The sequence below is a fragment of the Rhamphochromis sp. 'chilingali' genome (genome assembly GCF_963969265.1).
Source record: "Rhamphochromis sp. 'chilingali' genome assembly, chromosome: 2".
Taxonomy (NCBI): Eukaryota; Metazoa; Chordata; class Actinopteri; order Cichliformes; family Cichlidae; genus Rhamphochromis; species Rhamphochromis sp. 'chilingali'.
Window position 1 is genome coordinate 12,848,429 of NC_137930.1, and position 24,829 is coordinate 12,873,257.

Sequence of the window (24,829 nt, forward strand, 5' to 3'; positions counted from 1 at the left end):
GATGGTAGCAGATTTAAATTGTGTTATCTTAGCTTGAAAGAATAAGATGTCAGTCTGTGGCTCTGAGAGCACCTCTGCGGCCAGAAAACAGGAGAATCTCTGGCAGAAGAAACTAAAGCAACTGTGTCCAGAGAGGAAGCCAGAAAAGCTTTAGTTTTCTAAAGTGTTTCCACATGAACTGTTTAGAGAAAAAAGTACTTTAACAAAAGTACCAATAATATAATATGAAAACACCTGACTGCTGCCAAGCTGCTGCTGCAGATGTTTAAGATTAAACTCCATTTAAGTACTTTATTGTCCACTAATGGATCCTACTCAGATGTCTGTGGTGGCTGTCCTGTGAGGAACACAACAGCTTTCCCATCAGAAACACTACATATTGATTTTTTTTTTAAGTATATTTAAAAGCAGATGAATTAAAAAGATTGAGGACTGTGACATAGTTAACTGTATGCATCTACAGGAGGATAAAAATGAATGAAAAATGTATGTAATGTAAAAATGTACATTTGGTGAACCAGGTGATTTTCCAGAGATGTTAAAAGTGCTGGTGGAGTATGCATCTTGCAGCTTTCACTTTGGTACGTTTTTATAGATATCTGTTTTTAGATTTTGTTAGCTCTCGCTTGCCATGGCAAAACACCACTATTGCAGGGTGCCCAGAATCTGTGGCAAAACAATCCTAAATCATAATGACAATTGCATTGTTCAGGAGAACGACCAGCAACTGCAGGAAGGTTTTATTTATCTTGTGTACAGTCACTGGGAACCATGCAGTTTGGAGAGCTTCTGTTCCCACCCGGCGTGTAAACAGCAGCGGACCCGGAAACAGGAGCAGCGTGGAGTGCGACTGTAGCAGACCCACTGTGAACGACTTTAGTTTCGAGCTCTGCTGAATGTTTGGTTTCCAGCATGGATAATACAACAGACGGGACGTGGGACAGATTACCAGTTAAACTCAACGAGAAGATTTTGCAAACGCTCGATGAACTGAAATTCACACACATGACACCTGTACAGGTCAGTGAACACTTTCAGCCCGTGGCTCACACCTCTCCTCAGTAAACACTAAATCTGATCTGTTGGAATTTTCCCTTCTAGTCTGCCTGTATCCCGCTGTTCATGAGTAACAAGGATGTGGCTGCCGAGGCGGTAAGTGCGCCATTTAACCATTAAAAATAAAGATCACTGAATTTTATTATTGCAGATGTTTCAGAGTTATGGTAAACATCCTCCCATCCACCCGCACATCCAGCCAGCCAGCCAGCCATTCAGTGTCACGGGTGTCTGGATCCTCTCCCAGCTGTCCCAGGGCTGCAGACAGGGCACACACTGGACAGGTCGCCAGTGTGTTCCCGGGCTGACAAACGTGGTGACCATCCATGTGCACAGTATACATTATACCGATTAACCACCACTGCAAGTACTGACATTTGAATTTAACTGGACAGGAAAAATTGTCTTGACAGGGTCATTCCATATAAAATCCACCCAATCTGGAAAAGTGGACCCCCAGACATATCCGCTGGTTGTTGTATTTTCAATGTATGTTATAATAAATCATGCTATTTTACCTTAAGAATGTGAACTTTTTCAAAAACCTCATTTATCATCAATAATTTTAAATATGGGTTTTTGATGCTGCCTGAAAGTAAACGCAGAAATAAGCTTCCGGAATCTCAGAGGTGATGTAACCACCTCAACCTGACACCCCCGTCTGCCGCAAGGTTATCTGCTCAGCACACGTGTAGAGAGTGGTTGTCCTGTGAGTTATCGCAGCAGCCTCTTGTAGCTCACTGAGTGTCATTTGATTGCAGGTGACTGGGAGTGGAAAGACGCTGGCTTTTGTCATTCCTATTATAGAACTCCTCCTGAAGCGGGAAGAGAAGCTAAAGAAGATGCAGGTAAGATTGAAAGCGAAGCAAAGATGGCATTTAACCCCAGTTTAAAAAAAAAAAAACAATAGGATGACTAGCAGTGTTTGAAGTAATTAAAATGAGCTTTTGTTCTTTTTTGTGATATTGTTATAGAGTTTAATACCTCCTTGATCCTGAACAGCTGAACTCTGAGTTATGATAGTTCTTGATATTTTACAGATAATCTGTGAAATATACAAAGCCTCAACAATATGATTTGGACACTTTGTTAAGCCCCAAATAATGTCTTTTGCAGGTTGGTGCCCTTGTGATCACTCCCACAAGAGAACTGGCCGTACAGATCAGTGAAGTGATGGAGCAGTTTATTGAGAAGTTTCCACAGTTCAAGTAAGTAGAAGATACAGTGTGAAAGGGGTGTTGTATATAATACAAACCCCTTAGTTAATAAGATGAAAAATTCTTAAAGCCTATTTAAATGAAGTGTAATGGTAAAAAAAAAAGTGTGAAAGTGAACATGTTTGGTTGCACTCCATATGTCAGAAAGAGCAAATAGTGGATGGAAATTTGTGATGTGCTCGTATGGTGAAAAAATCTGCCTTTAAGAGTGTGGTTAGAAAAGTCCGAAGTTGGTGAGGGTGGCCTCTGCCTCTACAGCTATCCTTGGATAAAACTGGAAACTATTCTAATGGCCGTTAATTCATTATTGATATATACTGAGGTGTCAGAGGTTGTCAAATGTCGTCATCATCATAATCTAAGAATGAAAGTGTTTTAGATTAATGTCGAAATTATCCCAGTATATAATACTGGCTTTAATAAATACCTGGCATTATATAGCAGACAGGAAAAGACCATGGCGATGTGCCCATTTACATATGTGACACAGTTACTGTGGTACTGTCACAGTTACTGAAAGAAATATAAAACTGATGAATGTGTGCAGACAGAGGATATACAATGTGTAATAGGTAAAGTTGCCACTCTGCTCCTTAAACAAATAGCAGTGCATCACTGATCATGTTATTAATGTGAACCTATGTCACCCACAAAATACAAGTAAAACCCCTTGAAAAACATAATTATTATTTTAACTGAACTGTGACTGAAATAGTAACCGGTTGTATAAACCTCTACTTCATTAATGATCAGAGAAGTCTTTCATGTTTTCCCACTTGGTGTTTTTCAGGCAGATTTTACTTATCGGTGGCAGTAACCCAGCAGAGGATGTGGAGAAGTTCAAGGATAAAGGGTATGCGATGATCTGAGGGCCTTTCCACTAACACACAACTAGCAGAGTTTTTCAGCTGGACTGAAATATATCCATTATAAGCACAATGATCCACAATCTTGTTCTGTTAAGAAGTAAAAATTGGGCTGTGTTAATGAAATTAGTTTTTCTGAATGGCTCTTCATATCAATGGACCCAGGAGTATTATATCAAAAACTCCTGTGCTATCCATCACAGAATCATATTAAAAACATCCAAACCGCTTGAATTTGTGCATCTGTGTCTCAGAGCAAACATTGTGATTGCGACACCGGGACGCCTCGAAGATATGTTCAGGAGAAAGTCTGATGGTCTGGACTTGGCCAGCTCAGTTAAAAGCCTGGATGTGCTGGTTCTAGATGAGGCCGACAGGCTGCTTGACATGGGATTTGAGGCTAGGTATGGAAAAACTCTTAACATTTATTGTTTTCAATGCCAGAAGAAATTATCCTGAGGCCTATAGCACCTCTTCAGAAAGCTACTCAAATGCATATGAAACATGGAGCCCACAAAATGAATAGAATTTCACTTGCCAAAATAGTCAAAAGGACTTTGCTTTTTAATGCTTTAAAGTTGGACATTTTAACATGTGAGGCTATGGGAATTGACTCAGTTTTGAAAAAAGGTCTAGTGACTGTTAGAGGAACTGCAGTTTTTTGTGCGTCACTGCTGGTGAAGTCTAATGTTAAAGCACAGAGCACGACAATAAGAACTATCCAAATACTTTGTGTGTTTGAATTTTGTAGTGCGTTTTAACTCGTTATGGGTAATAGTCTGTATTTGTGTATCCAGTCTAAACACCATCTTAGGTTACCTGCCTAAGCAGAGACGTACAGGCTTGTTTTCAGCCACTCAGACCCAGGAGCTGGAGAAGCTGGTGAGGGCTGGCCTCCGCAACCCCGTACGGATCACCGTCAAAGAGAAAGGCCTGGCCCCTGCTGCCACCGCCCAGAAAACCCCTTCCAGGCTGTCCAACTACTACACTGTGAGACATTTATTCATTAATGTAGAAAAGTGTAGCAATGACACAAAAAAAATCTCATGCTTTTATTTCAGATTTGTAGAGCAGAGGACAAGTTCAACAACCTGGTGGCTTTCCTGAGGCAGCACAAGCATGAGAAGCTTCTGGTCTTCTTTAGGTAAGTTAAAGCGGTACACAAAAAAACTTGGTAGCTTTCAACTTTGCTCGTGTGTTGTGTGAACCACTGGACTGCAAACTCATTGTCATGACAACAGTTTCTTTTATTGGAAAATGTTTTTCTCCGTGACATGTCCGATTAGGTCTGTTATGACACGATTCCTTGTCATCTCGTCTTCAGTACCTGTGCTTGTGTGGAGTATTACGGTCGAGCTCTAGAGACGTTGGTCAAAAAGGTCACCATCCACTGCATCCACGGCAAGATGAAACATAAACGCAACAGTATCTTTGCTGACTTTCGGAAACTAAAAAGGTAAAATTCAGTTTGTGTGTACAGATACAGAAAATATGGCTGTTTTGGGGGGGGGATTTGTACATCATTTTTTTGCTTGTGTGTCATGCAGTGGGATCTTGGTGTGCACGGACGTGATGGCCAGAGGCATCGATATCCCTGATGTTAACTGGGTGCTGCAGTATGATCCTCCCAGCAGTGCCAGGTGAGTCAGTACTAACTACATAACTGGATCTTTTGGTCACTGTATGCACCTCTTGTTTTTGCATTTTATTTATTTATTTGGTCTGACTCAGTGCCTTTGTACATCGATGTGGGCGAACAGCAAGAATCGGTAATTATGGCAATGCTCTCGTCTTCCTGCTTCCAATGGAGGAAACCTATGTTAACTTCCTGTCCATCAATCAGAAGGTGAGTTCAGCAGAAACTGAAAGTGATCAGTAACTTTTCACACCACCTCTCTGCTCTGGTTGCTCCTAACCGAGAGTCTGTGCTAGTTCAGCATACTTGAGACCTCTTTACTTGTATGGTTCACTTACTGGGGTGGCTGTAGCTCAGGTGGCAGAGCAAGTCATCCACTAATCAGAAGGTCGGTGGTTCGATCCCAGGCTGCATCCTGGCTGCATGGCAAATATCCTTGGGCAAGATACTAACCCCGTGTTTGCCTACTGGTGGTGGTCAGAGGGCCCGGTGGCGCCAGTGTCCGGCAGCCTCGCCTCTGTCAGTGCGCCCCAGGGCAGCTGTGGCTACAATGTAGCTTGCCATCGCCAGTGTGTGAATGTGTGTGTGAATGGGTGAATGACTGAATGTAGTGTGAAGCGCTTTGGGGTCCTTACGGACTAGAAAAGCACTATACAAATGCAGGCCATTTACCATTTACTCAGAACATCAGCAGTCGGGTTAGGTGATCACATGATCATGAGGACTATGGAAGTAAACAACCTCAGTATCACAGCTCCTTCATTGGATTACTGTTGCATATTTGTAATTTGTTCAGTTGTAAAAAGCAATGTGTTTTTTAAATGAAGGTCTTTAACCAACATTTAAGAAAATGTAAGCCCCCTTTCACCTGCATGCTCAGTAGTGTTAAATGATCTGTAGGCAAGTAATGTCCCACACCTTTAAAAATCCAACCCAAGTACAAGGTTTAAGTTTACTAGGATTATATTTATATGAAAGCTCAGAATTATTTTAAAATTGCTTGCAACCAAAAAGGAGAAAAACAGAAATAAATTTGCTGTTGATAATATTTACCACAGGATTTCTAAAAGTACACATTTTTGCATGTTTTGGTTTCTGTCAGCTTGTCCTTCACAATATATTCAACTGTAGTCACGCTTACTTTTTAAAAAAAAAATTCAAGTAATAATTTCCATCAAATTGCAAAGGAAATTCTTGGAAATATTTTCCATTCACAGCTAAATTCTTCAGAAAATTATAAGGTGCACAATATGGAACCTGCAAAATCTCATCTTGTTCATCTACTCCCCAGTGTCCACTCCAGAGGATGTCCCCAATAAAAGACGTGGTGGATGTTCTGCCAAAAGTGAAGGCCATGGCTCTGGAGGACCGGGCCATGTTCGAAAGAGGGATGAAAGCATTTGTCTCATACGTCCAGGCCTACGCCAAACATGAATGTAGCCTCATCTTCAGGACCAAAGGTTAAAAAAAACAAAACAGCAAGCACATGTGTAGAGCATCCTAAATATTATTCAAATACAAATTTGTTGTATCCACAAACAGACAAATGTAATGTGTCACATTTTCGATGTCTAGATCTGGATTTTGGCTGCTTGGCACATGGCTTTGCACTTCTTCGCCTGCCCAGGATGCCTGAACTGAGGGACAAAAAGTTTCCTGATTTCATTGAGACGACAGTGGACACAGACACCATCCGTTACAAAGACAAGAACAGGGAGAAGCAGAGACAGAAAGCACTGGCTGAGCTCAAAGATAAGACTCCCTTTCCTAAAAAGAACTTTATAAAGAATAAGGCCTGGTCTAAACAGAAGGGCAAGAAGGAACGCAGGCAAAAGATGGCAGCCAAGAGAAAGCACAACGAGGTATTTCCGTTCATTCATCATTAATGTTTAATTAAAGACATCTGATGACTACAGTTTTAACTTTTGTGTTTTTGCAGGATTCTGATGTGGATGATGAAGACCTGAAAGAGCTTTTAGATGACACTCGTCTCCTCAAGAAACTAAAGAAAGGCCAAATCAGTGAGGAGGACTTTGAGCAACAGATAACAAGTGGAGCAAAGTCGAAACACAAAACAGAAGAACCGTAACAGTTTGGAAGAAGACAATGGACAATATAACAGCTATTCAGATGTATCCACCGGAGTTGAATTAAATCTCTGACACACATTTAGTTTTTGTTGGTAGTTTTTATTGGAGAATTGTGAAGCAGTTATAAATAAAGTTTGATGAGTTCATCGCTGACTGCAGATGGGGTAAGGACTCCCAGGTCAGTGAAGAGGAGGGTGATGAGGGAGGGAGGTGTGTAATCAATAATTGGATGTTCTTCTGACAGGTTCTTTGCAGTCTTCAAGGTGTCTGCTTTGTACTGTTGAGCCCCAAAATAGATATGTAAGGAAAGCTTCTGAATATAAAATAAGGGGGAGAGAAAGAAAATCTGTACAGTTTTACCTTAAATTTATCTGGCACGTCCTGTTGGTTGAGCGGGTACAGACGTACGAATTTGAAACTCTCTGCCACGACGTAGAAGGGCTTGTTGTGTGCCTTGGAGCACAAAGCCATCTGATAAGTGCCGATCTGCAAGACAAAACACAAAAGTCTATTATTGTATCACAAGCTGTGTCACATTTATCACTTTTAGGGTGAACAGAGTGCAACCCGTGTCACAATTTTAAAATGTCCCATAAAGACAACACATGCGAGCAAACATTAAGTTACGGTTTTAAACAGACTGTATATCGCGGTCTCAAACTCATATATTGAGGTGAATAATTATAAGTCAATTTGGCACTTGAAGTTACTTTTTTGTTAGAGAGGATTTGTGTGTTGTTGAGTGCAATGTTAAGTTCTTTAAAAAGCAAAAAAATGATTTAATACAAAGGCAATATGAGCAGAAAGCACAAACAGGGCTGGCTGTGTTAGAGTTATTTGTTAAGAAAACTATTTTCACTAGCAGTCAAAAACTAATGTGTACACTTATGTCTGCATTTTTTTTGTTTAATACGAACAAAATTATAGCAGAACGGCTACCACGTGTGGTCAGAAAGAAAGTACCAATTTGTTTTTTGGTAGTTCACTGAAAGGCTTCAGTTAAGAGTGAGAAAAACATTTTTTTTTTGCCTTGTTATTCAATATTTGAAATTTAAAAACACAAACAAACAAAACACTACATTTTCAGAAATATCTGTGGGTGTTTTGTTGCTTGTTTGGGGTTTTTTTTGTACTACTCAAACACTAAAGTGGCCCTCCAATGAGATGACAGTGCCAGCAGTGGCCCACTGCTCATTTCAGTTTGATACCCCTGCTCTATATTAAAGATGTAGCTGCCATGATATCACTGAGGCATCATTGGTTAGCGAAGCCCTGTTATGAAGCTGCAAACTAAACATTTCCATTGTCTCCATGTTGGTGTCTTAAAACAAGATATGAAAAGTGAGCAGAGCCACACAGTAAAGCATACCCTGCTTTATCGGGACATTGATGGAGACAATAATTTATAAAATGATCAGAATACAACACAGAGAACCCTGTGCTGTAACCTGACATGCACCACGTTACAAATGTAACTACAGATCACCTTCAACACACTTGGTTTATCATAAAGCGTCATTTATGGCTTGCCTAGACTACAAAATGTTGTGACGTATGGTTTGGAGTTGACGGCACTAATACAAAAACAAGTAAAGAAAAACAGGAGGCCAAGAGAGGCCCAAAGAAGAAGCAATAACCAGCATTTTAACACTGATTTGAATTTGATTCAATTGAAGAGCATCTGAGTTTTTACTGGAACACACCTTATTGATGATCCCACCACTCTCCACAACTCCCTCAGCACCAACGATGACTAGATCCACTTTTTCCAAGACGTATCTGTAAAGAATGACAGAAAATACAAAACTAATGCAAATGACATTGACAAGAGACATGACATTAAAATCAGACGTTATTAACATCTGTATCCACCCCACAGCTGCGTCCAGCACCACCGTTACTGGAACATTGAGTTTCCTCAGGGCTTCTGCCATGTGTTGCCTGAATAATTAAAAAAAAAAAGGACATTATTGAGCCTGTGTCCTTTCAGAGTAAGACTACAGTACAGTATATAGACTGCTCCCTCACCCAGCTGCATCAGGCTGTGATTCAGTCACATAGACAGAGAATCGTTTCTTCTCAGCTGCAGCTTTTTCCAGCACCCTGAGGACAACTCTGGAGTAGGAGTGAGTCAGGATTTTCTGAGAGAGACAGGGAGAAAAACAAAAATAAAAAAAAATGCATCACTGAACCTTTTCCCTGTACAGAGCAAGAATTAGGTTGTGTTCCATACTTACAGCGCCATCTTTGATAAAGGTGTGACAGAGCTTGGCAACCTTGGTCCTTGACATGGAGATCTTCTCTAAAAATAGTTCTCCTCTCTCCTCCATCACCTTCTTACAGCGAGACAGGTCCTGAAAAGAATAAATGTTAGCATCTGCCTTGGATTAAGATAACGGGTCTGATCATGCAACCTCTTTAAATCTGGCCAATCTCCATAGCAGTTCCAGCAGGACTGCTATTTCTAAGTTCCTTCTAATGGTCTTTTTTTTTTTTCTAAAATCTTGCATTTGTGCATCTACAATGTGTGCTAGAACTTCTTTGATTTGGATTCCTTTTTGGGAAGGAGAATGACATTTCAAAACTGCCAAGGACGACAAATAAAAGGCTCAATAAAACATGGTGGAAGCAGCATAACGGGAGGGGTCCCTAGTGAGCTTGGCTTCCAGTGTCCCTAGGTCACAAATTTTTATTAGTGATGTGAAAAACAGAGCTGAATCTATACTGAGGTATGCAGAGCTACAATTTCTGCTTACAGCAAAAAACAGCCACATCCAGCAAAGTCCCACAGTGACCCAAAACACACTCTAAAAGTAGCGCTGGAGTTTTTGATGGTCAGGAAATGGAATATCCTGAAGCTGTTGGTTCAATCACGTTATCTTAACCCGATCAAACTGTGTTTCACTCACTGAAGACAAAACAAAATACAGACCCATAAACAAACAGTAACTAAAGACAGATGCAGTAATGGCCTGGCAAATGTCATGAAGGAGGAAACACATTCTTTGGTGATGTCTGTAAGTTCCAGGCTTCAACCAGGCATCGACTGCAAAAAAGTATGAAAAATAGTCACAACTACTTTCATTTGTCAAATTGTGACACCTCCAAACCTAACAGTTTTTTCTTTACTTTGATTATATTTGTTCTCCTGTATGAACCACAATTTTGCTGTAGAATTGCAGTGTCTCTTTTAATAAAGTTCTTTCGAGAACAGTAGCACTTGCACAGCATCCATAAGGTCTGACTCGATAACGTACAACAGATCTGGTAGTGCTCTGATGATTTCACTCAAGTTATTCACGCTTAATCTTGTTCAATGTTTGAATGTCCAACGCCAAACTGTCTTCACTCACCTGGTGCTCCAGAGATGTGAGGCTTATGAAGCGCAAGAAGAGCTCCCCTCCCGAGGAGACAGCCACAGAGGAGTCCACTCCTGTAAGGCAGTCTGTGGCTGACGTCAGGCTCTCCCTCAGGCCCAGGATTGTTTCACCTGAAGGGGGAGAGACAGCTTTGTCATCCTAGTAGTTCCTTACAGTGCTCTTTGATTGATTGATTGATTGGTAATTTATTTCAACATGTGAACAATATACAAGTACATTTAGAAAAGAAATAAGAGAGAAAAAAAATACTATACAAATTACATACAAAAATCTGTGAAATCTTTATTTCATTTATGGTAGAAAAATAATAATTCTTATTAAAACTGTACTTGACATGTGGGCTTCAGTAACTTTTTAAAGCACTCTAGATGCTGTTTTCAGATCTTGGCCCACATGATTATCGCAGAGAAACGACAAAAAACACTATTTACAAATTGAGAAAACACAAAAAGGCTAAATTTCACGTCTTCTTCTCCACATCCAAGCGAGAATAAGAAAAGCCGAGAGGTGTCTATATTAACACCTAGGGCTTAACACTAACCTTTATCTCTCTTTAGGAATTCAAGCAAAGTGCGGATAGCAGCAACAGCAGAGGCCATGTCCGGGTCTTTCTTCATCTGATCCCTGAAATACTCCACCAACTCTGTCCCAGAGATAGAGGCACAGAGATATCCAGTTAATATTTCTAACACAAAAAGCAGAACATTATTTTTAAAATAGAGTAATTTACCTTCGTTGTTCATCCTGAAAGCAACAACAGCGCCTAAAAGATAACCACAGAAGATTTCTACAGGTTTCAGTCAGTGCGCTCTTTCTAACACATGCCAGAGCGGCTGACTCCGCTCACTGTCTCTTTCTTTCAAACGAAAATATTCACAGCGCTTGAAATATTGTTTTAAGTCAGCCCCACTCTGAATGGCAGCAAAACCCCGCTGAACTCTGTCTAAAAGTTGCTCCTGTCACTATTTCCAACTTACACACCATTAGCTCATCCTGCAGAAGGCAGGTTGACGTGTCGCAGAGTAATGACGTAGACAAAAACGTCTCCCAGACGCCGTGCCGTTCACGTGAAGTTGGAAATGTGACTTTAATTCGTTCATGTGTTTTTTTTTTTTTTCTGTTTTCGTTTGTTTGTTTTTATAAACCACAAAATAACAGCAAAGATTGTAAAATAGTAACATAGTAATGCAGAATCTCCACAAAGTGAGTGAAATGACCATAAAGCAACAACAGAGAGATAGAATTGTCTATTAAAACCTCAAAGATATTCACTTACCTATAACGAGAGACAACCGGACCATACGAGAGTCAGAGACAAAACAACTGGTGAGGAACCATTTGAACTTTTTATTGGTGTCAGGTCCATCCATGTTAATGAACAGTACAGCACAGACATTTAATAAGTTGCTTATTCCATTCTGTAATGTAACTTAAAGGACATATAAGTGTTTCTTAGTGTGCTCTGGGCACAGTGGGTATAAAGAGGTACAAGAGCATAAAACAACGTTTATTATGAAATTATTATGAAATATGTCTTCATACCAGCAGTTATGATATAATGACATTTATAATAATGATGTACCTTAATTGAACTACACAGCAATATTACGGGCCATTTATGAAATTAAGTATACTGCTTACACAGGATGAAGTGTCAACACATACTTTATTGTTCCATAATCCAGCTTCCAGTTAATCTCGATACCTTTCACAGCCACAAATATAGCTAAACTGGTCCCAAACCTTTAACCTGTACCACAGTATATGAACTAAAAATGTAAACACCAACGCACATAGCAAGAAAATACATATTTTAAAATGTTAATGAATTAAATTAAACTTGCTAATTAATGTCAATAATGATTTTTAGTGGGCTAACTTGATTCCAATAGCTTGTAAGCACATGAAGGAAAAGCCAAAGATTAAATGCTAAAAGTTAAAGAAGGAAGAATGTTATACAGAGTTCTTGGAGGAGCTGAAGTATGTGAAGGAAGAGACTATTAAAGAAAAAGTGGAATAGTCAGGGAAATGAAGAACACAGACAGGAGTACTGGGAGGCTAGGTGTATGGCAAAAAGAGATGTGTCAAAGGCAAAGGCTAAAAGCTCATTGTGAGGCTGGACACTAACAGCCTCACAATGAGCTAAGGATAAGGGAACTTGTGAGGATAAGGGAACTTGTGAGGATAAGGGAACTTGTGAGGATAAGGGAACTTGTGAGAGAGACTGAGCTGGAAAGGATGTGCAGCAGTGATTTGTCACATAGTAGGAAAGATGTGTTAACAAGTGATGAGAGTATGGTGAGAAGATAAAAAGGAGTACTTTGAGGAGCTGATGAATGAAAAAATAATAATAGAGAGGGCGATGGATGGGAAAATGATATCAGGAAGTCCAGAGGATTAGTAAGGAGGAAATGAGGACAGTGAGGACAGTGAAAAGGGAGTTTGTCCAGATTTAATTCCAGAAACAAACAATGCACATTTACTGACAGTGGGTATAACAGACAGTTTGCTGGGAATAATACAAAAAATTTTATACAAAATCTGAACAAGTTTAAAGTGTTTTAATTCCAGAAAATCTCAGGTTTTAAACATCTATCACAATGGGCAGTGCACAAGAGAGGTGACGAAAAGAGTGGCGACACAGTTGAAGATTCACCCCTGTTTGGTGTGATTAAGAGGGGCAGGATTAGAAATGAGAACATCAGAGGGACAGCTCAGGAGTTTGGAGACAAAGTTCAAGAGGAAAGCCTGGGGTGGTTTGGAAGTGTGTAAATAGGGCATAATGTATATATTAGACAAAGAACGTTAAATATGGAGCTGCCAGGCAGGAGTAATAGAGAAAGATCGCACAGAGTCGCACAGAAAGAAGACATGCTGAGGCCTGGTGTGACTGGAGAGGATGCCAGGGATAGGATGTGATAGAGGTAGCCCAATACACTTTAATGACTCCTAAAATGAAAATAGAAGAAGACTTGTTTTTGCTGTTATTATTATTATTATTTATTTATTTTTGATCATTATAAAACTTAAAACTGAAAAAAAAAGTTTGATAGTAAGTCTTTGTCCATTTCTTCAGGCCAAGCCCATTCTGCAGTTTTGAATTACACCTGCAGAGGGCCACATGGTTCTTTTCTAACAACCACTAACTTTATCATTAATTATGGTTTTTCTCCGTTTGCTTTGGCACAAACTTCACACCAGAAACATCATTCTCACTTCTTAGTGCAGTTCTAAAATCAGTAACACATTTCCCCTACCACACTAGCCTGTCTGAGTATTTTTATACACACTGCTATTATTTCTACACATACTAAACTACATACACTTCTAGAGATATTTGTTATGGTGTTGATGCACTTCTCACAATGACATTTTACAACTTATGAAAACAGTTTATGTTTCTTAGTCAGAACCTTAGGTCTGTCACTTTCCTGAATACTGTCCAGCACTGCATTAGTGTTTACAATCAAGTTATTTCAAATTGTTTTCAAATATGTAAAAATGAGCAAATACAGTCACACACTCTTGGTGTTAGCAGTGAAATTGTCCTTCGGGTGAAAGCACGTTCTAAGAAGAAGTTTAGTTGAAACACACAGAAATACATACAGTCCTTTGTCCTTTTGGCACGGGTAATTACATGCATATACTATACATATAGATCCAACGGCCACTTTATTAGTTGCATCTTACTAATCTCAGCTTGGACTGCCTTTTGTCTTCAGAACAGGCTTTAATTCTGTGTGTTATAGACTCAACAAAGTGCTGGAAACATTCATCAGCAATTTGAGTTTCCTGTTCTTAGCTGACAGGAGTTGCACCTGGTGTGGTCTTCTGCTGTCGTCAAGTCAAGTCAAGTCAGCTTTATTGTCACTTCAACCATATACAGTTAGTACACAGTGAAGTGAAACAACGTTCCTCCAGGACCAAGCTGCTACATGCAACATAAATTTACAACATAAATTAACAGAAAACACTAAACTAGCTAACTAAGAGGCCTAGTTAGCTGGCTAGCGGAGACAAGACAGACTGACCTAACATAAATTACAACATAAATTAACAAAAACTAACTATCTAAGGAAGACTTTTTCTTTTTGGTTAACAGACAGCAGACAACAAAGTGCACGTGCAAATGTGCAAACAAGAGCAGCAAGTGACAGTGTGACAAAAAAACACAACGTAACATAATAATAAGGTTTTGTGATGATGAGTTGAGGTAGTGGAGGAACAGTAAACATTCCTTAGTGTAGCAGCAAAAATTAGGAAGTAAAGAAGTTAGTGCAAAAAGTCCAGTAATAATATTGTGCAAAAGAGCATTTACAGGTTGGTGTGTACGATAGATTGGTGGTGTAGGTCAGTGTGTTTGCGCTTGTGTTGATTAGTCAGTCCAGTCTCAATGTTTTGAGGTAGTTGAGTTAAGCTGAGTGATAATGTGTGTGTGTGTGTGTGTGTGTGTGTGTGTGTGTGTGTGTGTGTGTGTGTGTGTGTGTGTGTGTGTGTGTGTGTGTGTGCGTGCGTGCGTGCGCGTTTATCAGTCCAGTCCCTTTTTGCTGAGGAGACGGATGGCTTGTGGAAAAAAGCTGTTGCACAGTCTGGATGTGTGTGCCCGAATGCTTCGGTACCTTTTTCCAGATGGCAGGAGTGTGAAGAGTGTGTGAGAGGGGTTGTTGATGTCATGATTAAGTGACATCAAAGACATGCAAAACAAATCCAAATAGACTCCACAGAGACACAATATAACTATAAAGAGATTTAAAATCTGTGACAGAAAGAGATGAAACCAAGGACAGAACAGAAGACACAAAATGACAACATGAGGCAAGCAGAAAAGAACACAAAGCTCCTGAGACATGCTCAAAATGACTGACGGATACAAAACAAGGCCAAAAGACACATAATGACTCCAAAGAAATGTCAGATGTTTGAAGGAGATGCACAGTGACAAATAGAGACATGGGACAGAACCTGCCAGAATGAAAGTGGTGTAATTTTGCTGTTGTTTTTCAGTCTTGTGTTAAGACGTGGGGGACATTTATACTCTTACTCGAGGCCAGTCTATGCAAAGTACTAAAAAACAATAATGAATCAAACAGAGTAAAAATATGAAATCTTCTTCGTCCTTTCCTCGCACACTCTCTAGTTTTAGCGTCAAGTTTTCTGGCTGGAGTGAAGTAGAGAACATCAGGCAGCTTGCAGCCTCTTTGTTCTCCTCCTGGCTCAGCAGGGAGACGGCTCTTCTGAGTGCAGCTGCAGCCTTCCGCCCCCCCCTCCTCTCGCTGCTCTATCAACCCGCGCAGGCGCAATTGGCTCCTCTGTGCGCTCTACTGTTTGCATTGTGTCTGAGCTGCCGGCGAGCTTTAAAAATATTATACCCACCGCGGCAATGTCGGGCAGGTCGGTCCGAGCTGAAACCCGGAGCAGGGCGAAAGATGACATCAAGAGGGTTATGGCCGCTATTGAGAAAGTACGAAAATGGTAAGAGGAAAAGTAGAAAAAAAAGCAGGGTTCGTTATCTATCACGAGAAAGGCTTGCTTGTTGGGGGAGGAGAGGGAAGGAGCGAGACAGAGCGAGGGATGAAATTGAAAGAAAAGGACATTTTCTGAAGTGGATTTCACGGCAGATGTACTTGCAGCTCAGGTGCACCGGGGCGCACTAGTGCGGTGCACCACCCCGTCCATCGGCGGGCTAGCACGTTTAGACTACATGTAGCCGGCGTATTTTTCCACTGATTTTAACGGCAAGGGTTGAACCCAGAAGCCATATTTCGATGCAGTCACATGAAGCCATTGCTGCCCGCTGTTGAGCTCGTAGCACAGGCGGCGGTTTTTAGGATCGAAACGTCTAATAAGTCCGGACTTGGAAACAATTTGACGACGGCGCTCTTGAGTCGGAGCAGTTTAGTCCGTCTGGAGTTTTAAATTAAGCGCTTTGAGTCGCCCTTTAGGTCTGATAGAGACTGAGGCACGGTGGGGGTTGGGAGAGGGAAGTAGGCTACTGTAGTGCATGGCTGAACACGTAGTGACTCAGTCTTAACGTTTAACACAAGAAAAAAGCCTTTTATACACATTTGAAGGCTCCGATACGCCGATTTTTGTTATGATAGTATACACAATTTAGGTGTGAAAGCTTACTTAATGGCCAAATTTATTTATTTATTTTAAAAATAATTTATATACATACATTATATGTAATTCCCAGGTCGGCGTAGAGTTTTCGTGGTTTAATAATGTCCCTGATGTAACTAATATTGTGAAATTAAACTTAAATATGACTTAGGGCAGGGAAACTCATTTTAGTTAATACAGACCGGTTTGAGATATATATATATATATATATATATATATATATATATATATATATATACACACACACACACACACACACACACACACACACACACATATATATATATATATATATATATATATATATATATATATATATATATATATACACACACACACACACACACATATATGTTCATTTGTGAAAAAATCCAAATTGTGTCCCTCGCGTGTTTGTAGCGCTTCACTTTGGCATAATCACTTTGGTATAATTTTACAACTTTTAAATTGACCAGAATTTAAGTTTCAGTACCTAAAATCACAACAAGATGTTAAAAATCGGAAGGTCAAACTGAAGAATCAGAATTGAAGTATTTTTAAGTAATCGGCATTGAGTTATTTTTGAAAGAGTCAATAAAAACATCTTACTGGTTGTTAGTTTAGAGGAAAAGAAGAGCCAGTAAGATGTTTACCCCTCTCACTTTATAATTACCCAAGATTATTGGGTTACTGGTCGGATTACAGAGAATACTGACCTCTCCTTCGATTGATTAATCAGTAATGGATCCATAGAAAATGATTCAACAGACCACATTTCTCCCATATTAGCTTATTGCTAATATGAGTTCCCTGTTAAATTCATAATTGAACTGAAAATCGTTCTCCCCACACAGAAGATATTCAGGCTCGGTCATTTCTGAAAGACCTCCCTGAACCTTATTATCCTACCACAGCACTTCACTCTCAGGCTGCTGGTTTATTTGTGGTTCCTAGAATTTTAGACAGTAGAATTCAGAGGCTTCAGTTTCCATAAGTTCTCTCTCCTTTTAAGATTTTAAAGTTCAAAACCTTTCTTTTTTCTTTAAAATTTCTATTTAGGACTGGATCAGGTGACCCTGAACCATCCCTTAGTTATGCTGCAGTTGGCTTAGGCTGCTGGGGGCTTCCCGTGATGCACTGAGTGTTTCTTCAACATTCGTCTCTTTTTACTTTCTGTGTGTTTATACAGCCCGACTGTATTCAGTCATTAGGGAATATTCAACTCTGGTTCTTTCTCCCATAGTATGTCTTTTGTCATCTCTCTCTCTCTATGCTCTTCACTTTCAACCCCAAGCGGTCAAGGCGGACGGCCGTCCCTCCCTGAGCCTGGCACTGCTGGAGGTTTCTTCCTATTAAGAGAGTTTTTCCTTCTACTGTAACCAAGTGTTTGTTCATAAGCGATTGTCTGATTGTTGGAGTTTCTAATATTGTAGCATCTTTACTATACAGTACAAAGTGCCTTAGGTGACTGATGTTGTGAATTGGTCTTAAATCTCTTAGAGTTTTTTGAGTTTTTTTCTTTCTTTTCATCCCCCCCCCTCAAAACTACAACTAAAATGTAAAGTTTCTCAGCATTAATTAAAATAATAATGAACTAATTTACTGTTTCATTAATTTTCAAAGCCATTTTTAAAAGGCACCAATAATCCTGGTATCAACTTCACAACTCTTATTTATAGTACTTTTTTGTGCCTATTTTTAGAGCCCAACTTATTGCTTCATCGCTTGTTTTGTCAGATCAACAATCCCAAAGTATTAATTTCAATAGTATGAGGAGGAGAATACTGGCAAAGTATCTGATCTGAGAGGCTGAAAGTTACAGCGAGTAATGTGAGCTGATAAAAGGCAGTAAAAAAACAAGGTTGTGATTATTATTTATTTCTTTTTTACCCCTTTGCATTTTAAAGACCAGAGAAATGAGTAACTGAGAATACGAGTGTTCAGCATACGAGTGACTAAGCAAACCAATCGCAAGCTTTAACCTTTGGTGTTCAAAATGTCAGGTAACATAGGATTTCTTATTTTGTAGCTTCAGGTTACTATCAGAAATGTTTAAGACATTCAAATATTCACTGGAGAATGGTAAATGGCCTGTATTTATATAGCGCTTTTACTAGTCCCTAAGGACCCCAAAGCGCTTTACATATCCAGTCATCCACCCATTCACACACACATTCACACACTGGCGATAGCAAGCTACATTGTAGCCACAGCCGCCCTGGGGCGCACTGACAGAGGCGAGGCTGCTGGACACTGGCGCCACCGGGCCCTCTGACCACCACCAGTAGGCAACGGGTGAAGTGTCTTGCCCAAGGACACAACGACCGAGACTGTCCAAGCCGGGGCTCGAACCGGCAACCTTCCGATTACAAGGCGAACTCCCAACTCTTGAGCCACGATCGCCCAAGGATCATTTTTACTTAATTGAAACAGTGGTACCTTACCAACAACAGTTGGTACACTCTGTACTCTAAGAACATAACTGCTATACTAATCCAATACTTTTTTTTTTTTTTTTTATTGTATTTTACATTCCTATAGCATCATTTATAGAGTGGCTACAGTTATATCTACACTGCTTTCATACTGGCCCAGAGCCCTTGAGTCAGTTTGGTTTTTCTGTGCCTTACAGGGAGAAGAAATGGGTGACTGTTGGAGACACGTCCCTTCGCATCTACAAGTGGGTGCCAGTTACAGAGCCCAAATCAGATGATGTGAGTTCATTATCATCACCACCACCATCATCAAAATCATCAAAAGCTGTATACTGATTTATCCAAGCTCCGGGCTGTGTTTGTTCATCTTCCTGTCACTTTATTGCATGTTGGAACCAGTTTTACTAACTAACATTGCGCGTATTCTCCTGCTTCAGAAGAACAAGAACAAGAAGAAGGGCAAAGACGAGAAATATGGCTCAGAAGTGACGACTCCAGAGAACAGCTCTTCTCCAGGGATGATGGACATGCATGGTGGGTGTTTATGCCATGCTCCAAAAGCCTATCATCTGATATTCTGTCATAAACTGTGGAGTCTCCCCACAGCCACTACAATCCAAAATATAAAATGTATTTATAGTTGTATGATACAGCTTCACTTTACAGAAAATGGCAAAAAAAAGGAGAAAAGTAAGTGAAGCTGTAGGACTTCCAGGCAAGCTTGGGAAAGTGAGATAATGTATTCCAGGCATTTTTGGAAGGAAGTTCTTCCATTGGCTGAAACATTCCAGTAACCATACTTGCGTGAGTAACAACAGGCAAACCTTTATCCAGTCTTTGGTCTGAACACGCCACCTATCATCTCAAGGCAAAAAAACAGAAAACAAAAAGAAAACCAGGCAGGCCCTGTGCTTTTTTTTTAATCAAAGGTTTCTAAACTGGAGGAAATGGTGGATTTGTTAGTGACTACTTTTGAGTAACACATTAAGTTGATTTGTTTTTGCAGTGAGCATTCCCTGCAAAACCTACAGTGTGTGTGTTCATGCTAATGAAGAAGCATGTCACCCAGTGTGTCTGTGTGGCTCATTGATGTGTTTTTAATAGTTTTATGGGTTTTTTTTTTCCAAAGACAGCAGTGGTGCTATGACACAATAATTAGCTAGATTTTATCACAGAGATTACACCCTGATAATGATAAGCGGAAGAGAATGGATGGATTTTTTTTCTTGCCTTTTTAAAGTTCCCTGTTTTTCCTTTGCATATTGTTTTTTCTTCTGTTGCATTATCATGGCGTGAAAATTGACAGCGTAGACCCTTTAATACTCTTTGGAGTCATTCATTTAATTTTTTTTGATTATGAATCAAGTATTTATAAAAAAAAATATGAGCATGACACTTAATGCTGCAAACCAAAATCTGTTTGCCTTTAAAGTGACTGTGCAATACTTTCAATTTGTGTCTTTGCTAGATGACAACAGCAACCAGAGCTCCATCGCTGACTCGTCCCCAGTGAAACAGGAAAACAGTTGTAGCACCAGCCCTGCCCCAGAGCCCACCTCCACATCACACCGTGACAATGGTGAAGCCAAGACTGACCAGAGCCCAGACAGCAAGAGGGGTTAGGCACTTGCAAACACACTTCCAAATAAACAGACAGACACACATACTTTAAATGACAGTCTTATCCAAAGCTCCTCTAGCAGGTGGTGGAGTTGCATTGTCAGATGGGTGAGGAGCCCCTTCCTGTTTTTGTTTTTATCCTCAGAACAAATAGCATCACACTGTGAGAAGATTAAAATGACTGCTTCTACATAGTCAAACACTCATACGGGGACCACAGACACAGTGCAGCTGCCGTGCTGTTCCCCCCGGGACTTTAACCGTCAACCATCTTTTACCGCCACCCTCAATTCATCTTAATGCCAAAACCCCCTCTCATACATTCACATTCTAACTTACATATTATATTTTTGCATATCTCAATGTACTCCTCACAGCAGCAGTCTTGTGGGGGATTGAACCTGGAAATATTGCACCACGAATTTGAACTGAGTGCACAATAAGCAAAGATTAAACATGTTATACTTTTCAAAGAATAGTGTAATACATTCACCATTCAATTATGGACCACAGAAGTAAAAACATTACAAGAAATAAATCCTAGAATGAGGTAAACAGGCCAATGAGTGTGTCAGTGTGCGTCTATAGTCTTGCAACCATAACATTAATCAAACCAATTGTTTCTGAATTGATCATAAATAAGCTTCAAGAAAAAATGCCAAACACACTGAAAAGAATTGGTGTAACTCCAAAAGTGAAAACTGTAGATAAATTTGAGGGTGTTTTTGGCAGTTCATCTCTGTGACCACACTGTCATTAAAGTATAAAGTATAAGACAATTCAACAGGTATGTGTGCTCTTGTGCTGATCTATCATTGTCTTAACAATCTCCAGGTAAGAGCATCCCTTCATCAGAGACCTCAGAGAGAGCACAAAGTGCCAAGAGAGACAGCCTGTCCTCAGGGGAGAAGGACTCTTCAGACAGCAAAGCCACTCAGGTATGAACACATCTGTCTATAAAATTTGAATCGGTGTCATATGATCTGCTGTTGTAACCCCTAGAGGGAGCAGCTGAAAGAAGAAGAAAGTACATCCACTTTACTTCGCTTCTCAGACCCAGAAGATATCCTTTATATACAGTCTATCATATTACTATTTATTAGTCCAGAAAAATCCTCAATATTTTCTTTTCTTCTTGCCTGTAGGACCTAGAGGATGAAGCCCCGCCCAGCAAGAAAAGCAAACTGGAGTCCTCATCTCAGGACTTTGAGGAGAGTTAAATGTTTGGGGCTGAGTCATTACTCTTCTTCAGCCTCCTGTCTCTTTCCCTTTGTCCTTCCTCCATTAACTCTAGATAATTTAGGGCTAATGGACATACTGGCTCTCCTCTCACTCCTGTTTTTCTTCCCTCACCTTCTCCTCTCTACCTAAACTAAAAGGGATAATGGACGTCTCCCACCCTTCCTCTCTCACTTTCACCCTAATGGCTGCTTCCCCTCCAGTTTGTCATCTTTGCTCCTGACACTCCCCTGTCACAGAGGGAGAATGGATATTACCTCTGTTCACTGGTCCCCCTCCGTGCTTCCTTCCAGTCCTCCACACTTTTCACTAATGCCAAGAGACACGCCGAACCTGGGCTGCAACCCCCTCTGTGAACAGGGGCAGCGCTGTCAGCCAAGCCACCACCAGGCCAGATGACAAACACTGACCTGCTTCTGTGACTAAAAGAGTTAACACTGGGATTAGGATGAGGTCAATCGCAGACACTGCTCTGAGACCATTTTTTAAACGTTTCACTGCTAAGGGTTTAGCTCAGGATAACTGAAGAGGCTAGCCTGGTCTCAGATCAGCGGCTGCGGGGGGAACCTCCACCCTAGGACCACGTCACTTCAATCCTCCCGATGCGCCTCCTGTTAGACTAATGTTCTATATTTGTTTAGGAAGTGTTTAGGGTTTTTTTCTCAGGAGGGTCAATGCACTGTTATGGTATGTCACAATCGATCACAGATAGATTTGCTGCTGTAGTGGATGTCTTTTTTCTCTATCCATGAAAAGTTCACCATTGACATATGTTTTTGTTTTTTTTGCTTTCAAAGAGAGTTTGTTTATGGTTCGTAGAGGAAGAATATGACAACGGTACTGGTTGAGATACACTCTTGGTTAAGTAGTAAAAACAGGCATAGCTAGCGTAGGTCCTGGAGGTGTGCCTTGAGTTGCTATGATTAAATACACGTTTTAGGTCAAGCAGGTTTTGAATTACAATTTTGGTGCCATGTTTTGTTTTGTTTTTTGCCTTACAATTATCACTAAATAGTTTTAGCCGATATTTATTTTTTACCTACAACTGTTTTTCATTTAAAAAGAATAGATGAACATTTTGGGAAATATTTGCTTTCTTGCAGAGAGTCAAACAAAAAATATGGCATTGTCACAGCCAGGTATTAGTTAGCTTAGCTTGGTATAAAAGCTGGAAAAGGGAAATGGCTGGCCTGGGTTGGTCTAAAATCAGTCAAATAAGAACTAGGAACACCTGTAATGTTGCAGCAACACACAAATCCACCAGGTTAAATTTCCTTGATGGGTGTCGCCCAAAGTAGGACGGGACAGGAAGTGGCAGAGGGAGAAGCTAGCCTAGCAGAAATAGTATTTGATTTTGGTTATTTTACTTTTGTGAATTTTTCTCTAGGGGGTCACAGCTTCTGTCAAAGACAGTCTGGCGCATAACTCCCTGTGAATGACACGACTTAAGTTTTAGATTTGGTTTTTTTTTGTTGTTGTTTTTGTCCAAAAGCTTTGGAGATGTTAGTAGGTGAAACTAGCTTACATGTTAACATGCTATTTATTATTTATTTACAATTATTATTTTTACTTTTATACTAGAATGAGACGAAGAAAGAGACGAAGTCCCTCATTACTTCTTGGCACATAAGAAAGTGTCTAACTGTCTCCTGCCATGTAATCGCGTTATATCGCATTATCATAAAACTCTCTGCAAGGAAGCAAATTGGCGTGTTATTCCTTTACACAGTTGGAGACTGGAATTTGAACACTACCCAGAAGTTAATTTAGTTTTGTCTTGTGAAAATGTTGCAATTTGTAAACTTCAGTCAGAACACCAGTTGTTGGTCTTTGTCTACTTCAGGTGTTTGTTTGTTTTTCTTTTAGCACCTTTAAGTAGAAATTGACCAATTTCCTGGACCGGTTTTCCCACCTGCTCCACCATTTAATCACTTCTCCTCTGTGTAAGTCTTCTGTGTATCACTACTTCTCTATGACCTACTAAAGTCTTTTAGCTCAAACATTGGTTCTAATCCTCCTTCAAGGTGCTGTCTGTTGGCTGAATCCATACACATGTGGCATCAAGCTCTTGGTTTTGTGCAAAGTTGTGCAATTTACTTGAACTTTGTTGTGTGGATTCAGGCCTGTGACCTCTAATGTACAACCTCACACATCTAAGATTTACTTTCATTAATTGAGATTTCCTTGTCAATTTGGATTGAAATGAATTGACTCACCACAAATCAATGATTTCATAACATAACAGGGGCTTTATGATGCAGAATTACTTGATCAGATTTCAGCAAATCAGCATTCACATGGATGGAGAGAAAAGAAATTTTAAAAAAAATGTCTTGGTATAGAGGACGGATTAGCATATACCTCATTCCCAGTCCAGCAGCGCTGGAACTTAAAATGCTATTGTATTGACATTAACAGTTATAAACAGCATTATGTACACTCAGTTTAAGAAAAAAAATCTCACTTATGTTGTAGCTTTCATCTGATCGAGCCAATTGCTTATAGTTTGCTCATAACTGTAAAAAAAGAAAAATGGAAAAAAAGAGCTGTGAGATATAAGATCTTGTATGTTTTGGGGTTTTTTTTTTTCTTGGGACCATATTGTTTTTCTTTAGATCTTGTACAGATTTATGGTTTGGTTTGACTTATTTATTCCATCAGTAGTGCTTGGTTTTTATCATGTCCAATGGTTTTGTTTTCTTAATAAAAGTCACAAAATTTTCTGGGTGTTGATGTTCAGTGTTTGTTGAGAAGAAAAAGGGCACGAATCATGAGGACATCTGAAATAGCAGCCTTATCAAAGTATGCTTTTTGCTTTTGAGTGGCTTGTTTCAGCTTGCTTTTGCCAGTATGTGAAAGCTACATATTCAGACACACTTTTTTTTCATACCTTTGTTACAGTGGAACAAAGACATGAAAATATTAATAGTAGGACTGACTGCCCAAGGCCCCAATACCAGGAGGGGCCCTTGGAAGCCTCAAATGAACAGTTTTCCATTCACAATTTTTACTTCTACTTAATGTAATCATTAAGTTACCTGAATAATTAAAAAAAAATAGTGGAGGCTTAGATGCCACTTTGACAAATGCTTTAGTCCATTCAGTTCTTACAGAACAGTGCTCAACTCTTACAGTACAGCTAATTAATTTTATTAAGTTGACTGCTAATGAAGACTGAGTCATATCTA

At 39.9% G+C, this 24,829-nt stretch overlaps 3 protein-coding genes across 4 annotated transcripts; 2 read left to right on the plus strand and 1 right to left on the minus strand.

Moving 5' to 3' along the window:
• The first annotated feature begins 805 nt into the window (after positions 1–805).
• On the plus strand, positions 806–6,943 carry ddx55 (DEAD (Asp-Glu-Ala-Asp) box polypeptide 55). The gene is made up of 14 exons (XM_080865500.1): positions 806–1,020; positions 1,102–1,152; positions 1,818–1,904; positions 2,173–2,264; positions 3,064–3,126; positions 3,394–3,543; positions 3,937–4,129; positions 4,201–4,283; positions 4,464–4,595; positions 4,687–4,779; positions 4,871–4,985; positions 6,067–6,235; positions 6,351–6,637; positions 6,715–6,943. The coding sequence occupies exons 1-14, from the start codon at positions 913–915 to the stop codon at positions 6,862–6,864; spliced, it is 1,773 nt and encodes a 590-aa protein (XP_080721626.1). The 5' UTR covers positions 806–912; the 3' UTR covers positions 6,865–6,943.
• eif2b1 (eukaryotic translation initiation factor 2B, subunit 1 alpha) lies at positions 6,944–11,266 on the minus strand. The gene is made up of 9 exons (XM_080865514.1): positions 10,976–11,266; positions 10,787–10,888; positions 10,219–10,355; positions 9,103–9,219; positions 8,894–9,006; positions 8,738–8,806; positions 8,569–8,644; positions 7,226–7,351; positions 6,944–7,142 (listed from the first exon to the last, which is right to left on the minus strand). Exons 1-9 carry the CDS (start codon positions 10,986–10,988, stop codon positions 6,987–6,989), a joined length of 909 nt encoding a protein of 302 aa, XP_080721640.1. The 5' UTR covers positions 10,989–11,266; the 3' UTR covers positions 6,944–6,986.
• A 4,273-nt stretch (positions 11,267–15,539) lies between these two features.
• Positions 15,540–24,362, plus strand: bcl7a (BAF chromatin remodeling complex subunit BCL7A). 2 transcript variants are annotated; one of them, XM_080875112.1, is made up of 6 exons: positions 15,540–15,717; positions 18,980–19,061; positions 19,223–19,316; positions 20,251–20,400; positions 21,237–21,340; positions 21,548–24,362. In XM_080875112.1, the coding sequence occupies exons 1-6, from the start codon at positions 15,626–15,628 to the stop codon at positions 21,620–21,622; spliced, it is 597 nt and encodes a 198-aa protein (XP_080731238.1). In that variant the 5' UTR covers positions 15,540–15,625; the 3' UTR covers positions 21,623–24,362. The 2 variants fall into 2 exon arrangements, with proteins under 2 accessions (XP_080731238.1, XP_080731239.1); XM_080875113.1 differs by having other exon boundaries at positions 15,543–15,717; positions 19,220–19,316.
• The last annotated feature ends 467 nt before the right edge of the window (positions 24,363–24,829 follow it).